Raw genomic sequence first — 18,846 nt, 5'->3', positions numbered from 1 at the left:
AATCGATTTCAAAAAAACTTCTTCAGAGAGTTTTACACCAGTTTGCCACTCACGTCCTCCACTTGGATAAGAACACAAACAAGTCTGGCCGGGCCTGGCCAGGCCGGGCCTCAGGCGCTGGAAGGCGTCTTTCTGTATCTCTTGCTTGTTTGTCCAGTTTCTCAGCTTGTCACGGGTGACATTTGGGGCGGGATCGTTCTTTGCATGGCACTGGCCTGCGCATTGTAGGGGGTGTAGCCGCATCCCTGGTATCTATCCACTAGATGCCCGGAGCGCTCCTGTCAGATGTGACAACTGTCTCCAGACATTGCCCAGTGTCCCCCTGGAGGCAGAATTGCCTCTGTCGGGAGTCGCTGGTGTATTTTCATTGGTGTCTGCTGCCCGGCTTCCTTTCCCCTGCTGTAGACACTCAGGAGGACAGGGGGCTCCCAGGTTAACCGCCCTTGGAAAGAGAAAGTTCCTTTTTCTCTGTTGTGCTTGCCCCCAATGCCCCCCCAGCCCACTGCACGTTCCTGTAAATAGTGTCACAGGCACACAGCCACGTGCCTCCATTTACCCCTTGTCCAGGGCCGCTTTCCGCTCCCACGTGGATCCCACGCCCACCCCACAGGCAGGCTCTGTGATGGCGATTGGAGCGGCAGAGTGCTCACCTGTAAAACGGGCCGACGAGGCTCCCGCGCCTGACTGCGGGGCCGGGGGCTTCCCAACCCCCAGGAGGCCCGCTTTCAGCCATAGTGCTTTCATGTCACCCTCAAGTTCTTGCCCTCTCTGGGCCACTCCCCACGTTGCTACCAGAGGCCCATTTTAGAACACCCCACTCTTGAAACAAACAAAAAAACCCAACAAACAACAATGGAAATATGTCTCAAAAGAAACCGAGCATTTTTATACTCTTAAAAAAAAAAGATTTTATTTATTTAGTTTAGAGAGAGGAGAAGGGAGGGAGAGAAACACCTATTGATTGCCTCTCAAATGCTCCCAACCTGGGACCTGGCCCACACCCCAGGTACATATCCTGAACGAGAATTGAACCAGTGAGAGACCTTTTGGTTTTGGGGACTATGCTCAACCAACTGAGCCATACCAGTCAGGGCAAAAGTGAGTATTTTTAGATAGCCTGAACTCCCTTCCCATGTAACTAGAGGTTATTCTTTCCAGCATAGCCCCCCTCTACCTGAACCCCAAGTACCTCAAGAGTAGGGATGGGTTTGTGTTCCAAAGAAAGATGACAATCATTGATTTGATTCTGTATAAGTGGAATCACACACCTTATTCTGATGTCTCTGACTCAATCAACACAGTGTGTTTAAGACTCTTCTGTTGCCAGCACATTTGGGTGAGCCCTTGAGTCAGAGTGGGGCAGAGGAAGAGGAGCCACTGGAAGGTGCGAAGGTGTCCTGCTATGTCTTGAGTGCAGGCAGGAGTTACACGTTGGAGCACATGGAGAAAGGAGGAGGCAGTCCCTGCCTGTGTTTCTTGGCGGCTCCAACCTACTCTAGGCAGAAGGGCTGCTTGCAGAGCACCATCTGGTGGCCATGTGCTGCAATGACGCCCCTTCTGAGACCAAGGGCACCCAGCATGGTGGCCTTCAGAGGAGTTTCCAGCAGACATCAGCCCTTGAGCTCAGTGCTTTGTGTGATCCCTGTAGTTTGCAAGAAAAATGACTCTGTAAAGGATGCTTGTGATTTGTTGTTGGAGCTTCTGGCGACCCTGTGCCAAATGAAGCTTTTGGGGATTTTCTTTTTAGCGGTCATCTAACCAAGGTTTGGCTCTGAACTCCATGTTCTCAGGTTCTCTCCTCCCTGTGTCCAAAACCTCTCACGGTGTCTTGTGCTATGGGTGACCTCAAGCTCTGTGGGCTGTGAACAGTTCTTATGCATCTGGTCACTGCTGGGCCTAGAGAGAAGGGGACAGTGCAAGGTCTTCAATGACACATCTACAGGCGGGTGTAAAAAATGCAACAGATGGCAGGCCATGTGTCATGGCTCCAAGTGGGAAGCTACCCAAATGTCTGTCCCTCCACAGTAGAATGGGTAGATACATGGGGTTTACCCCACAATGGATCCTTTAAACAAGACTTGGCCAAGTGCGTCCATCACACTGACGGCCAAGTCGGCCTCACTGCCTGTTTCCGTATGGTTCTTGAGCTGCAAGTGGTTTTTACATTTTTTCATGATCACAGAACAACTGAAAGAAGATTTTGTGACCCATGAAGATTATATGAAATTCAAATGTCAGTGTCCATACATCAAGTTTTATTGAAAAACAGCCCCAGTCATTAATTTGTGTATTATCTCTGACTGCTTTTATGTGACCATGGCAGAGTTGGGTCATCCTGACAGAGGGCCACATGGCCCACAAATCTTCAAATAGTTGTTATCTGGTCCTTAATAGAAAAAGTTTGCATTTATAAGAGCCAAGAGAATGAACAAATGATAATTACACTCAACAACATGGATGGATCTTTCTAAATAATGTAGAACAAAAGAAGAGGGAAATAAAACATTCCATTGATATGAAGTTCAGAAACAGGCAAAATTAGTCCGTGGTGTGAGGGTTAGGATAGTGGGTACCTGTAGGGGTACCCCTGGCTGGTTTGGCTCAGTGGATTGAGCGTCGGCCTGCGAGCTAAGTGTCGCTGGTTCGATCTTCCAGTCAGGGCACATCAGAGAAGGAAAACTCTGACTCCAAAAAACCTCCGCTGCCTTGCGGCATACTTCTTCAGGGGAAAGGCTAAGGGAGTAAACCCCGACAGAAAATCCGGAGCCGGAGTCCCTAAGGCGGTTTGACGTTGTAGTCAACACCGGCAACTCCTGCGGCGCACCTGAAGCCAAGCTGTATTGACTCCGTCTTTCCCTTGGACCCTTCAGCTGCGAAGAGAGGGGGGGTCTGCTGCATGGGCAACAGCAGACCCTCCATATCACCCTGCCCAGGCTCTGTAGCTTCAGCTTCACTGGAGAGAACACTCCAGCGTCATCGCAAGATGTCGATTCAACACGGGAGGAGACAGATACCGTGTCATTCCCGAGTCGGACTGCACAGCCATTCTCGGCGGTGCAGATAGACTCTTAAGAAGCTACACCATCGTCTCTCGAGACGGACGGCTGCCGACAACCTGTAGGGGTGGGGCATGGCCTGGAAGGGGCCATGAGGGGGCTTCTAGGGCTGGTCATGTGGGTGCTGGTTATGTGCGTGCATTCCTTTTGTGGAAAAAAAATGCTTAAAATGCTTACCACCAGCTAAGCCAGGCCTGTCTTGGCCGGCTGAGCAGCTCAGAGCAGTGTCTGCAATGTAGCAAAAGTGGATATGTTAGATTTACTCCTGGTTATTAAAACTTTAATTCTACAAAAAATGGGACAAACTGAGAGATTATAGAGAACTCCATTCCTGGTTGTGCCCTGGGATTATTTCCCAACTTAGTCCCCATTTCCCTGATGTCTGTCTTCCCTGGGTCCGAGGTGGGAGAAACGGGAGTCTTCGTAGCAGCTATGGCATGAATTTCCATCCAGAACATGCCTGCGGGCTTGGGCCGGTTCCTGCTGCGATCTCCTGTGAATCACACTTTCTGGTGCCCACTGCTAAGTGTTATGGGCAATAAATAATGGTCGCAGATTTTATGATAGCTTTTGAAGGTGTGGGGTTATAACAGAGTATCTAAAGTTTTAATTTCACCAACAGTGAGTAGTATTCTTTTTAAAAAACAATGATTTTCTGCTTTGTAATGACTGATGTAAAGAGCTGGCAGTGAAGATAGCTCTGAAATTTCTGGGACATCCCATGGGCTTAACCAGTATCTGGGGCAGAGACAAATAACTTTGATTAATTAAAAAACGTGCGCTTGTCCCCAAGGGTTCAGTCTCTGTGTCATGTGCTCGGGGTGGAAAGCACCCGAGGACAGTCCATTCAAGGGTCAGCTGCGGTCGCGCAGCCAGACAGGATTCATGCAAATTTTTCCTTTAGTTGTCTCTCTACTTTGAACAGATGGATTTCTTTTGAACAAAAGAGAAAATAGTCTGTCATAATGTAAACACTTGGAGGCGTTCTCAGGAAAAGATATTTAAAACGCCAGACGTATATTCATGTTTTCATTCTCTTGGATTGCCAGGGAGGAAGCCCCCGGTTCCCTCTGGAGAAGTTAATGCACATTCCACAGATGGGGTCAAGCAGGTCAGGGTCATGGGGGCGAGTAGGACCTTTTCCGACAGAGGACAGGAAAGCTATTCCAGGTGGTGGAAACAGCACACTCACATCTCCGGGCACACAGAAACTAATTACTGAGATTCCGCAGCACACCAAAAGCTCTATTTTATTTTTGCTGACCTGACAAAAACAAAGAGGTGTAATTTTGACTCAGTCACACCGGACGGCCGTTGTTGTGTTGGCTGCTGTCAGTTTTTTCTTTAACAGTCGACGGGAAAAGAGGTCCGTGCCCCCTGAGTAAATAGTCAGCTATTGCATGTTTTACAAAGTCTTGCAGCGTGCTGGTGAAAATCGCTGCCCCAACGTGTGGGCTTCTGCCGGACATTTTCGGGCAGAGTGAGTTTTTGTTCCAACCATTATCGCCTGGAGTTGTTGCTTCACTACAGATTTCCTTCAGTCTCCGGTACCATGAACTGCATTTCGATACAGTGGGCAAATCTGCAGTTCTCGCTGCTGGCTGAGCCGTTGTGGGTCAACAGCCCGCCATCTTTTTTCCCATCAGAGGGTTTCTTGACCACATATAATATGAGGCCTATTACCATCTTGTTTTTGTAAAAACGAGGGTGAAATCTCTGCGTTCTAATTTTACTCTTTCCCTTTTATTACTGGTTGCTACTTACTTATGCAATGTGATTCTTCCCCGGGCGCTCATCAGCCGGTATAGGTTTCAGCTTGGCAGGGCTCAGACCTCAAACTTTGAAAGTTTTAAAGCAGCTGAGTTGTGCAGATGGTCGATAAATCAATCACTATGGCCACTTTATTGTTTGTAAGGTGATTACCCCACTTTGCCCACAGTGAGTTTGCAATTTGATTAAAATGCAGTCTCATCAGGTCGTCGGTGAGCCCTCTAGAAATAAAAATACATAAAGCAACAAGAGAAGCCTGCACTTAAATATTTTTATAACTACCCTTCACCTCTTTATTCAGCCGTTTTGTGGTTCTTGTCCTATAATTCAAATTTCCATGCTGCTTGCCAAAGGAATTTTTATTTAGTGCTTACTCCACCCTCTTGTCTGTGTGAGAGCGCCTTCTTTCTCCTGCTAACTGCTGGTGAGCGCCGGCCCTGCTGCAGAGCGTTCTCTGCATCTCAAATTAGCTCCTGTGTGATCTGTAATCAGGCTCTGATGGCGGCGTAACAGGGATGATGTCTTCGTTCATTTGCAATTGTTTCTCAGAGAAGAGGAGCCAGAATAGCGGGCGTGGAATGGTCATGCAGGAAAGGAGTAAACCCTCAACTTTGCTACCGTCCTGGCAGCCGGAGACCTTTTGACTGTATTTAAAAAAAGAAAGAAAACTGAGTACGTGCACACAGAGCTCATTGCCCAGGGGCAGTGTGCCACCTGCCTGGCATGGCTCTTGGCTTGTCTTGGACCGTTCAGGCTGCTGGAACAAAATACCGCAGCCTGGTGGCTGATAAGCAAGAGAGACTTATTTCTCACAGACCTGGAGGCTGGCAGTCTGAGATCCAGGAACCAGCATGGTTAAGTGAGGACCCTCTTCCCAGTCACAGACTTCTCGCTGTGTCCTCACATGACGGAAGGGACAAACAAGGGAGCTCCCTGGGGTCTCTTTTATAAGGACAAGAATCCCATTCATGGGGCACTGCCCTCATGACCCGACCACCTTTCGGAGTCCCTACCTCCTAATACCATCGCATTGGGAGTTAGGATTTCAATATAGGAATTTGTGGAGGCAGGGACGCCAACATTCAGACCATAGCACATCTTGTGCGGCAGGTGGCCCTTGTCCTCTTGTCCATCTCCTTGTGCATCTCCGTGGCAGCCCTCTGCAGATTACTGTGGCCCCCACCACTTAGTGCAAGGGTCACCAGCATTTGCACTCTGCTGTTGCTCTGCATTTTGAATATCCACAGTGACAACCATGTAGGCTGTCTGCCTGAGTGGTCTGCCATATCTCCCAGGACAACCAGTTACTGGCATGGTTGCAATGATTCGATTTTGGGTGGTATGCCTCAACCCCGTTCGTCCCTCCAGCCCTCTCTGACACCTTGCTTCTGTAGAACATGACATTTTTCAGAACTGTGTGTAGTTGATCCTCATTATTGGTGGTTCTGTATTCATGAATTTGCCTACTTGCTAAAATTTATTTGAAGCCCCTCATCAGTGCACATGGCGCTTTCCCCTTCGTTCACAGCGATGCACGTTTCTAGCAGAGATTAAAGAAGACAGCATTTGTAGTCTTGCTTCAATTCCCGCACTGAATAAGTGCCCTTTCACAGTCTGTTTAGTGCCACATTTTTCACAGTTTTGTGCCTTTTTATTGGTGATTTTGCTGTTTACAGTGGTGCTGAAACTCAGTGCTGGAGTGCCTCTAGTGTTCCTAATGGCACCCAGTCTAGGGTATTTTTGTTATAGCAAACTGTATCTACTAAGACAGACTGTGTGTGCACGTGCGTGTGCGTGTCTGTATTTTGTTGCAGCAGAGCTGCCTATGCCGAAGTCGTTCTTTCTCATATAAGAAAATGGTGCAAGTGGGTTATCGTGCTGGGTGTGTGCAGATATCCTGCTTATGTTGTTAACCACAGGTTTTCTCTCCCAGGTGTAACTAGCATGGTTACATGCAGGAGCGATGAGTAGCTCTGGAAACCTGATGGATTTTCTCGACGAGCCATTCCCTGATGTGGGGACATATGAGGACTTCCACACCATTGACTGGCTGAGGGAAAAGTCACGGGACACTGACAGACACAGGAAGGTAGGTGGCAGACATAAAAGACATGTTGAAGGAGATCCTCTGCTTTCATTGGGCAGCTATTGACGTGAGCCTCAGCGGGAGAGGCAGAGCTGAAAATGTTTACTTTCTGTCTTGCTCTCAGAAGAATGTAGGCTTCTGCTGGGCAGGGAGGCTCATGGGCACTCTTTAAATGTGTTTAGATGTATCCACCTGACTGGTAAGCGTGATCCATGCTAGTGTATCTACAGTTCTTGCCTTTAACATTGAGCCTGGAAAACAAAGGAAGGAAATGATGTCTTTGTTAAGAAGGTTTGTCTGTGAACAAGGCCTTATGATGTAGATTAAAATAAGAATTCTTGGACTTCCGGCCAAGATGGAGGCTTAGACGGACGCGCTAGGTCTCCCTCTACAACTAGAGAGGAATACAACTACTTCAAAACAAAGAATAACTAGAAATTCCAGAAAATAAAACTACACGGAAGCCCAACATATGAAGTTATAAACCAGCGGCGCCCTTTGGGCAGGTAGGACGAGAGAAAGGGGGCGGAGCTGTTTGCGGTCGCACCTGGGACAGCGGCGGGGAGAACAACCCCGGCTGCAGTCGAACCCCCGGCAGCTCACGACCCCAGCGCTGGGGAAAGCAGCCACTGCATCGCCTTGAACAGTGAGGCCCAGGGGGGCGGGAGGACGGATCCCGGTCTCCTAGCTGAATAACTGTGTGAATCCATCTTGGACCCCCGCCCCCAAAGAAAGCGCCACAGGGCTGCGAAATAGGTCGCAGACAGGCGCCGGTCGCTGACTTGTGACGCGTACACAGGCACTGCCCCCGACAGCCGGCCCAAGAAAACAAAACGCATCTGTCAAAATGAGGCAGACAACTATAGAAATACCGGTGACACAGCTCACCAGGCAACAGATGGAGAACCTGACAGATGAACAGATAAGAAACCTGTCAGATGATCAGTTCTGGGCCATTGTTATCAGGTGGCTTACAGAATTCACAAAAGATTTGGAAAAAGATGAGAAAGAAGCGAAAAACACTCATAACGAAAGGAACAAAACCACATACGAGACAGATGGTGAGGAAAAAAAATCCAGAGTTCATTTCAACAAACCGGAATATGGAGAAGGAACAAGCAGTCAACCAATGCAGCGAGAGGAAATGGGAAGCAACAATGAAAGGATCAGAAACCTCTGGGACAGCTATAAAAGGCCCAACATAAGAATCATTGGTTTGCCAGAGAGCGAGGAAGATGAACTAGAACTTGAAAAATTGAGTGAAAATATAATAAAGGAGAACTTCCCAGACTTGGGGAAGGAAATAGACTTACAGATCCAGGAAGCACAGAGAGTTCCAAAAAAACTGGACCCAGGGAGAACCACTCCAAGACACATTATAATCAAAATGTCAAAAATTAAAGATAAAGAGAGAATCTTAAAAGCAGCAAGAGAGAAGAAAAGAATTATGTACAAAGGGGTCCCAATTAGACTATCAGCTGACTTCTCAAGGGAGACCCTGCAGGCAAGAAGGGACTGGCAAGAAATATTCAAAGTAATGAAAATCCAAAACCTACAACCATGAATACTCTATCCAGCGAAATTGTCATTCAGAATAGAAGGACAGAGAAAGTGTTTCCAGGACAAAATAAAACTGAAAGAGTTCCTTAGATCCAAACCACTGTTATATGAGATGTTAAAGGGACTGGTTTAGAAAAAGGAGGATCAAGACAATGAAATCTAAAATGAAAACTGCATCACAAGAAACAACAGAAGCTAGGGAATTGAAACAAAGGCAAACTAAATAGGCAACGAGACTGGAAAAAGAACTATAGTTATGGGGAACATATTGGGGGGAGGTCAACAGGGAGGGGGAATGGGGAGAGGGAGGGAGATGATATAGGAATTAAGGATCATGGTAGGAGGGAATGGAATAGACAGAGAGGTTGAGAAGAACTGTATGCACAACTAATGGACATGATCTAAAAGGGGGGGGACAACTGGAGGGAGGGGGGGCCACCGGGTGGAGGGGAGCAGAGGGAAGGGAAATTGGCACAAATGTAATATTATAATCAATAAAACACATTAAAAAAATAAAATAAAATAAGAATTCTTATTCAAAATGGTGGCACTGAATTGGTGTCTCCCTTTAAAGTGGCTTTTGAGTAATCAAAGGTCAAATCATACTTAATAAGTTTGTTTAATTAAGTGACTTTTTTGACCTAGAAAGCCTATTTTACCACTGTGGTAGGTCCCTGAAAGAAGGATATAGCTGGTTAATTACATTCGTTTTCTCAAGCACCCTGTTTGCCGAGGAAGGTTTCAGGGAAGAGAGCCTGAACCGGGAAATGCATCCTGATGATACTATGTCTTGTTGTTTCTAGATAACCAGCAAAAGCAAGGAGTCCATATGGGAGTTCATCAAGGGTCTGCTGGACGCCTGGTCAGGATGGGTGGTCATGCTCCTCATCGGCCTGCTGGCGGGTATGTGGAAGCTGCTGAGCCGAAAGCACCAGCTTTTTTGGGATGGTGCTCTAAAGAGGGAGTGTTTCTTTTCTTACCCCACACGAGGAATTTAGTGCTTGAAATGCCTGAGAGCAAAATATATTACCATACATTTAACATAAAATCCATTATCCATAAGGCACCATCCGAAGGCGTGGCCTAAGTGTGGTCATTGCTGAGCTGCAATTGGAGAGCTGGCCAGCCGTTCCACACAGGACGAAGGTCTATGGCCGTACTGGATTTGATCGAAAGCACGCATTTTATATTCTGTACTACTTGGCTATGTAGAAGGCAGGAAAGTATGGATAAATTTTGATCTCAAATAATAAAACACTGTATTAGGCTGGCCTTTACTAATACTGGCAGGCCCTGAAAGGAATTGCAAACATCCCAACACACTCAAAATAATGCGAGGCACCTCAGGAGCTGGAGATATGTCCAGCCAATACATTGTTCTAATCCTCAGGGCCTTTGCACCCTTCGCTTTTATAATCCCAACACCATGTTTCCAGAGTGAATAGATGAATATGTTCAGGGGAAAGCTACCCTTTTAATATCCAATGCGCCAGCTCTCTTTGGAAATTCTTTCCTGAAACTTCTTTTTAGAAGGCTGTGAATGTTAATGCCTACAATAAAGAATTAGAGCATGCTAAAGACATTCCCATTCATAAAAACCCCTACCTATAATAACATAAGAGTTATGGTTATAAGATTGACCAGACAATGACTATAATATGGGTGGAATATAGCAAATGCTCTAGGAAAGACAGAACACTAATGGGGCACAGAGGTAGATTTTGTGATAGCTGAGGATTTCAATTTCCAGGTGCTTCTTCATTTGTTCCATCTACAAGTGTAGGAGGGGCTCCATTGTTCTTGCATGTCACAAAGGGCCAAGAGGAATGCTTTAAGGGACATTCCTTTCCTTCTAGTCACAGGGGCTGTTCGTCCTTTTCTGCCAGTCTACCCTCTCTCCCAGTGGCATTCCCAGTATATAATGGCAGCAGTGTTGGAAGGGAATTCAATTTTATGGATATATGGTGTCTTGCTAACACTTTGTTTGACTGTTTCTATGAAGACCTTTGAAGGTAGGCAGGGTGCAGGTTGGCTGTGAATTTTGATGTCTTTATTTAGAATAGATTTATAAAACCATATACTGTATGGCTCCTGGAAAGGAGAAATGAATAGAAAAATAAAGAAATCCAGAATAGATGTTGTGGCATCTTGCCGGAGTAAACAGCACAGTTTAGATTTATTGACTAATCTAAGAGCATGACTGGGCTTTATGTAACCTTACATTAACCAGTTGGCTTCACTATCAGCTTGATTTCCATCAGTTCTTTTAGAAAGAATGACCTGGAGAATAAAAATAAAATGCTTCCTGGGTCTTCAAATAGTATATCTGGAGATGATGTCCTACCATGGAGTAAAGACCCCCACTTCCTCCTATCCCCCCACCTGTGATTCCAATGTGCAGCCTGGGTAAGAACCACTGGGGAAGGGGAGCCCCTGGATATATGAGCAAATGAATATAGGAGGAGGGCCAGAGTGAGATGATACTGACAGTGAAGGTGGTCAGTGTGTTCTTTTGATCCAGATGTACCTTGAAGGGAAACCCAGCATACTTCGCCCCATTCACTTTCCCATTCCTTAGCTGGTGTCATCTCCTCAGTGGCACCATGGGTCTTATATTCTGACTCCTGAGATGGAGTGATCCAAGATGGGTCTCCTCTGCAGGGCATTTACCATGATTTACCACTAGATGCCGCTGTTGCTCCACCAAACGAAGCTTTACCAAAGCATTAACGAAGCACTTGCTAAACATCACCACTGGGTGTCACTGTCGCTCCACCAAACAAAACTTTACCAAAGCATTAACGAAACACTTACTATAAACTACCACTGGGTGTCACTGTTGCTCCACCAAACGAAACTTTATCGATGCATTAACAAAGCATTTATTATGAGTCACCACTCAGTGTCACTGTTGCTCCACAAACGAAGCGTTTATCAGCAATCACCACAGGGCGTCGTTATTTCGTACACAGAAGGAAGCTGAGACTCCCAGCACTGTTACAAGCCAGTCAGCCAGGAAGATTGGGTGTGGCATAACATAGTGATGAATGAATGAATGGTGGTGGAATTTGGGATGATCACCGGGTTTTGTCCCTGGTTATCTGCAGGACCCTTCCCTCACCTTCTTTAGTTCTTTGTTCAAATGTCATCTTTGACTTGGGGTGTTCCCTGATCACCTTTTCTAAAAGTACACTTCTTCTCTGAGCCTCAACCCCTATCTGTGTGTATGTATGTGTGTAACAGCTTTATTGCGGTATAATTTACATACCATACAATTCCCCCAGTGAAAGTATACAATTCAGTGATTTTTAGTGTATTCACAGCGTTGTGCAGTCATCACCACAATTAATTTTATGACAGTTTTATCAGCACCCAATGAACCTCTAAACCCTTTAGCTATAAAGCTCCAGTGCACCGGGCCTCCTCCCTGACCCTGGCAACCACCCATTTATTTTCTGTCTCTCTGTGGTTTGCCAACTCTGGACATTACATGTAAATGGAATCATACAATATGCAGTCTTTTGTGATTAGCTTCTTTTACTCAGCATGATGTTTTCAGGGTTTATCCATGCTGTACCATACTCCAGTCCTTTTTGCTGCCAAATACTATTCCATTGTATAACACATTTGGTTTCTCCATTCAGCAGTTGATGGACATATGGGTTGCTTCCACTTTTTGCAGCTGTGCTGCTGTGAACATTCATGTGCAAGTCTTGGTGTGGATGTGTGTGTTCATTTCTCTTGGGTGTACACCTTGGAGTGGAATTGATTGGTTGGATGGTAACTTGATGTTTAACTTTTTGAGGAACTTCAGACTCTTTTCCAAAGCATCTATAGCATTGTAACATGCTATACAGGAGTGGGCAAAAGTAGGCTAACAGTTGTGAGTATGCCAAACACAGAGTTTATTCTGGTATTATTTATTTACTTATTATTGTATTATTTATTTGTATTATGTAAATCTACTTTTGCCCACCCCTGTATTTTCCTCTCCAGTACTAATCACCTTCAAACAGAGCCCCTGATTTACTTATTTTGTTTAGGGTCTTTCTCCATCCATGAAAGCAGGGACCTGAATCAGCTTTGCTATAGTGACTGGCATATAGTATCTAGGTGCTCAGTAAATATCCCCTGAGTAAACTGATGGACCTGAGTTTTCTGATGTTCATGCATTTATTGCACTCCTTCATTCAACATGGATAAACCTTTCCAACTATGTATCTGAAGGGACATAACAATGGACAAGGCAGATGACCTTTGCCCACTTAGAACAGACACCAGGTCTGGATGTCTATCTGTCCTGACCCCGACTGTGGCATGCAAACCAGACAATATAATCCCCACCCCCGCACCCTGACTCCAGTTAGACACTAGTGGGAGTAAACAGGCACACCTCAGAGATACTACAGGTTCGGTTCCAGACTTCCACAATAAAGCAAGTATGGCAATAAAACAAGTACTGCAATAAAGCGAGCCATAATCTTTTTGCTGCAGGAGGGTCTTGCCTTCAATTTGTAAAAAAATGCAACATCTGTGAAATGCAATAAAGCAAAGCTCAATAAGAGGAGATATGCCTGTGTATGTATACATATATAATAATTATATATTTTATATATGTGTGTGTGTGTGTATATATATATATATATATATATATATGTATATATATATAAAATCATGGCATCAGGATATGGTAGATACGGTGATGGGTGAATACCTGGGAAGTATTCCTAGCCCAAATTTAGGAAAATCAGGGAAGGCTTCCTGAAGGAGGTGATGTAAATTCCAGAATCTTGAAGATAAATAGGAGATTGCCAAGTGGGGGTGGACAATGCTGCCTGAGATAGTGCAGAGAGTAGAGCTGGTGATCTCCAGGAACATGGAATGGGCAGGTATGACAGTGAGTGATGGAAAGCGATAAGGCTGGAGAGATATAAGAGGCCAGCTATTCAAGTCTGAGACCTGTTGGGAATCCAGGAATTTTCTTAAGGACAATATGTAGCTTCAGTGTGACAGGGGAAGAGCAGGGAGGGACAAGTGCTAATGTAGGGGTATGGATGCCTTTGGTGTTGATACAGGTGGGGAAGTGATATTATAATAAGTATTCAGTAAAAGTTTGGAAAATTTAGTAGCCTGAAGGTATTCCTTGCCTTCATAAAAGACTGGAGTGGCTTATTCTAGAAAGAGACCCAAGGTAGCCCTCTGTGGCCCACTGTATGGTCTATTATATCACACTTCTCTCAGCCTTTAAATGAGTTATTTAGTTATATAGATCCACAATCTCTTACATAATAATGTACAAAATCCACAGAGTTCTAATAAGTGAGATTTTCCAAGTTGGGTTCCCATTTGGTGGCCAAGCCTTAAATAACGAGGCTGTTAAGCCATCATGCCTCCATTTTGTCAGAGCTGTCATGTTTTCCTGAGAAATGGTTAAGTGTGTGGCCCCAGCAACCTGCCCCAGAAACTGCTGTGGGGTTATGTCATGTATAGGGTGCAAGTACTCTATTTCTGAGAATTGGAAAAGATGACTTCTGCAGGCTGCTTGGCCCCAGTGGCCTGTGATGAGGGAAGACCTGCAGGTCTCTGTTCTGTATGGTCAAAGCCACCGAAGGACCACATATCATTGACCTTTGTGTCTCATTGGCCTGGGCACTGCCATGTCCACATCCTTAAATACTCAGGGGACTTGATGGCTAATGAAACTTCCTATATGTGTGGCAGCCTGAGGCATGTTTATGTCCTTTTCTGGTGTGTGGCCTTCCTGGCTGATGTACACTGGCCCCATGTTGTGAGCTCTCACCGTGTCATCATGGGGCAATTCCTCTAAGTGGCTCTTGCTGTTTCTTCCAGGCACCTTGGCTGGGGTCATTGATCTTGCCGTTGACTGGATGACCGACTTGAAGGAGGGGATCTGCCTTTCTGCCTTCTGGTACAGCCATGAGCAATGCTGCTGGACTTCCACAGAGACCACTTTTGAGGACAGGGACAAGTGTCCTCTGTGGCAGAAGTGGTCGGAGCTGCTGGTGAATCAGTCAGAGGTGGGTTTCTGGGCAGGGTCCTGACTGGAAATGCCTGCCACTCAACAGGTGTTTTGGGACACTGCTGGCTGTTGTGTGAATGTGGTTTCACCTTCACGTGTCTGTTCTGATGGTTCATACTGGTATGACTTGGCTTTTTCTAGCTCTAGTGCTCAAAATTCAGTTGAAAAACTCTTCCCTCCTCTTTCATGTGCACAACACATGTATATATTTTTAAAAGTCTTGTATTTGGCTTTATTCTTCTTACTAAGAGTAGTTTCCTGAAGAAACAGGGTTGATTTTTATACCTTCTAATTAAAGAATAAGATGTTATCTTAAAAAAAGAACAGCTTTGGTACTTTATTCCTTTTCGTGGCTTAATAACATCCCATTGTATGGGCAGACCAATTTTTTTATTTATCCATGCATCATGTTGATGAACATGGATTGCTTTCATGTTCATTTTATTCTGAATGATTTTGTTTTGAACATTTGTGTATAAGTTTTTCTGTGGACATGTCTCCATTTCTCTTGGGTATATACCTACTAGGAGAATTCCTAGCTCATACAGAAACTATTTTTAAGTTTTGAGGACCTGCAAGACTGTTTTTCAAAGTGATTACACCATTTCATATACCCAGCAGCAGCGTATGAGGGTTCCAAATTGTCCACATCCTTACGCACACTTATTATTTATATCTGCTTTTGATTCCAGCCATCCTAGCAGGTGTGAAGTCGTATCTCATTGTGGTTTAAGTTCTCATCTTCCAATGCATTTTCTGAGCAGGTTGCACAGGATGGTTCTGGGTGTTCTATGGTGGGAATGTCCAGGCAGAGGGTGTTGTGGTAAACCACAGACCGGGAGCTGGCATTCATGGCACTGCAAGCTTCAGATCTGTATAAAAGTCTTAGTTGGGCAAAATGGTTAATTTATCACCAAATTCAGTGGGCATCACTATGGGTCATTAACAGATCCGAAACCCCCTGAGGCAGAGCTAGGTTGCCCAGATTCACATTAAGGGTAAGGTGAAGACCGTTCAAGCTAGAACTATTCTTGGAAGATATAATGTATTTCTTCATCTCCTCCTGACACCACTTTTTTTGCCTAATGGACTTAACTCATCTGAAGACATTTGCATTGACCTTTTGCCATTTTGTTAAACCTCTTCGTTGATGAATTGAAAACTAATTTCTTCAGGTCTCAGAAGTAGATGGGATCTTGAAATCTCACACATTCTCAGTGCTCTGCATTGCTTCCAAAATCAATTCTCCTGGGCTGATGGCAGCGGACAGGCAAAATTGGCTGCACGCCCTGTTTTATTTTTCCTCTCCTACTTGCAATATGTTTTTTTTGGAAATATGGCCGTCCATCTTTTCAGTCGTTTCTAAGATTTATACTTTGATTCAAAGAATTACTGTTAGCAGGAGTGAAGTTATTTTTAGTCTGAAAGATGTACATTTTTAAGTGGGTGACATGTGTTCCTCAGTCCGCTTTCCCACCACATAGGTGTGAATCTATGCGACTGTAAAGGCTGAGCAGTCTCCTGGAACGTGTTTCTGCATTTAATAGACACACATCTGACTGTCCATGGCCTGACTTGTAGGTGACCTCGCTTTCCCTCCTGCTTACTGGAGTAATCCAGATGGTGGCAAGAGGCGGAGCAGGTCTTCAGCACCAGGCAGCCCAAACTGTGTGCTTGCTTCAGAAAGCTTTGCCCACACATCAGATGATTTGGAATGGTTCATGACTTATTTGTAGACGTGCCTCTCCAATCTTAGCATGTGTCTGAATCCTCTGGAGAGCCTGCGGAGACACTTTGCCGGTCAGCCTCTCTGGAGTGTCTCCTTTAGCTGCTCTGGGGTGGGGGCTGGGACTTGGCATTGCTTACCTGCCAGGGACTCGCGGGTGCTGAGCACCTGGGGCCCAGGTGCATGTTTGGGCATGTGAGCAGTTCTCACACTTGCCGGCACTGTGGCTGCCATGGCTGTGGCCTCAGTGAAAGCAAAGGGCGGTCAGTCCACTGCAGACAAGACAAAACAAACCTTCTCGGGGCTCCAGTACAGAATTTTCTGCATCACACCTTTCATTAACTCAAGCACAAGTGGTGATTAAAAGCAAGCCTCACTCCCGGTTTCTGTGGTCACTGAGATTTCACTGGGTGGAAGGTTTGTGCAAACTGCTCGTGGAGGAGCCCGGACTGTGTGCGTGGGTGCGAGGATGGCAGTAGCAAGAGGCAACAAGCCAACGCTGCCTTGTCATTGACACGGGACCCGGACAGGAGCTGCCCGACTCGGTCAGGGGTTGTGCTGTCACGCCAGAGGGTGGGATGCTCAGTCTGCTGTGGCTCACCAGTTCTCTCGTGTTTTGTGTCTGTCTTTCAGGGCGCCAGTGCTTACATTCTGAATTACCTGTTGTACATCCTGTGGGCCTTGCTGTTTGCGTTCTTGGCCGTGTCCCTGGTGCGTGTCTTTGCGCCCTACGCCTGTGGCTCTGGTATACCGGAGGTGAGTGGTGGCTGAGTCTCTTCTGTGCCGATAATGAGAACAGCAAATGCTTCCATAGCACTTACTGGCCAAGCGCAGTTCCAAGCATTTAACATCTCGTAACTCAATTACTCCCCACAGTGAACCTGTGAGTTAGGTTCTACTGTTCTTCATTTGATAGTTGGAGAACTGAAGCACACAGAGGTTAAGTAACTTGCCCGAGATCACTAAGGTCGTCAGGATGTAGGCTCTAGTGCTTCTCAGATGATTAAAATCTTGTGTTTGCAAACCGTGCATAACCCTCAAAGCCTGTAGAATCAAAATCCATTAACCACACACGTAAGTGTGGCGCTTAGTAGCTCGTAAGTACATCTATGATGTAATGTAGAAATACACAATAGTGGGGGTTTGTTGCCATGATTGGCTCCTGGGGTGACAAGGTGATAGCAGTGTTTACAAAACTTAACTCCACATTCAAGGCATGTGCTGTGAATGCACCCCTGTGAGTTCAGAGTTATTATATTTTTCAGCACTTTCATGTAACGAGAGTATGAGGGAAGTGACCTCATCGATCAGAAGGAATGCTTGAAACTAGACTTCAAACCTAGGATGATCTCTTGGTAGAGTAACAATAATTGAGCTAACTCTTGAAAAGCCCAGTGAACATTTTAGCCAGAAATAATTCTTTAAACTCTTATATGATCACTATAAGCAGCCAGTTCGCTTCTCCTTTGTGTCGGTGCCTCGGCTGTGCCCAGATGCGGTGGAGATGGTAAGTTTCAAGATGGGAGTGATTACAGTGACAGGAGCATGCTGGTCCCCCTCCCTGCATCCACACTCTTCGTTGGTGCCGCCAACACTGCCACTGGCCCAGGCAGTTCCTGGGAACGGCTGGAGTAATGAAAGGATTGTCGCAAGAAAAGTATGACATGTCTTGTTCCAGGAACAATAGAAAAAAAAAAAAAAGACTGAGTGTGTCACACTGACTTTTTGTTGGTTTATATTAACATATTGTTGCAGGATCCCGAAAAGCCAACTGCAATGCCATCCCATTTCCGTAACACGGCCAGTTCTGCCTCAACACAGTGTGCACACTGCACACGGAGCTGCTGGGGGAGTGGGCTTAGGGGCGCAGGCCTCAGAAACTTCACCAGTGACACATGGAAAAAAGAGGGGGCTGATAAAAACGGTAGCACTGTTTTGCACACGTTCAGTGGTTAAGGAATACATGCGTGTTCCCTAGTGCGCATGTGAGCTGGTCGGTGTTTGAGGCACGTGCCTGTGTGCCGTTTGTGCGTTCCTGCATGGCTGGGTTCAGCTGGTGCCATTCTCTGTGTTCACGCCGTGTTTCTCCCAGATGAAATTGTGCAGAAACAGACGCGAAATTTGTTATGCTCAAGTTCTTCCCTAATGCCTGAAATGTATCGGAACAAATTTGTGTTTTCCAAAGAAATGTTATGGCAGAACTGACTGTATTTTATTTGATACCTAAGACCTAAGGCACCCTGGACATTAAAAGGAACAGATTGTTGTTGACACCTCGGTTTTTGATTCAAGCCACCTTGTCAAAATAAGGAGATGGCCAATGGGGAATTGGCAGGAGGCTAAAGCAGCCGTGAAAGGTGCGATGGGCAATGCCATCCTCCCCTTCCATGAAGCAGACATGCCAGGCTCAGCTTGTGATCGTGCACACAGACAGGGAGCTGGAATCTGAGCTCTGCCTGGGAGGGGCTGCCTGAACGTGGTCTTCATCTGAAGCAGGCATCTCTCTCTGTGGGAGCTTTCTCAAAAGGGCTAAAATGCTCGGTCGAGCATTAAGCTTCTTATGTGGCAAAGTGCAAGGAATATACATTGATGGGGATGAAATGCAAAA

At 45.8% G+C, this 18,846-nt stretch overlaps 1 protein-coding gene across 2 annotated transcripts in view; it reads left to right on the top strand.

The window, feature by feature from the left end:
- The window catches only part of CLCN4 (Cl-/H+ antiporter 4), a 56,458-nt gene that overhangs the window by 11,765 nt on the left and 25,847 nt on the right, over positions 1-18,846 (top strand). For both annotated transcript variants that reach the window (XM_090264463.1, XM_090264462.1), the window contains exons 3-6: positions 6,760-6,915; positions 9,276-9,375; positions 14,323-14,510; positions 16,872-16,994. In XM_090264463.1, coding sequence (XP_090120589.1) covers positions 6,790-6,915; positions 9,276-9,375; positions 14,323-14,510; positions 16,872-16,994 — 537 coding nt within the window. In that variant the 5' untranslated portion in view covers positions 6,760-6,789. The remainder of the gene's footprint in view (positions 1-6,759; positions 6,916-9,275; positions 9,376-14,322; positions 14,511-16,871; positions 16,995-18,846) is intronic.

This window comes from Furipterus horrens, unplaced genomic scaffold, assembly GCF_987537825.1.
Source record: "Furipterus horrens unplaced genomic scaffold, mFurHor1.1.pri manual_scaffold_17, whole genome shotgun sequence".
NCBI lineage: Eukaryota > Metazoa > Chordata > Mammalia > Chiroptera > Furipteridae > Furipterus > Furipterus horrens.
This window is presented reverse-complemented; position numbering and strand designations above follow the sequence as displayed.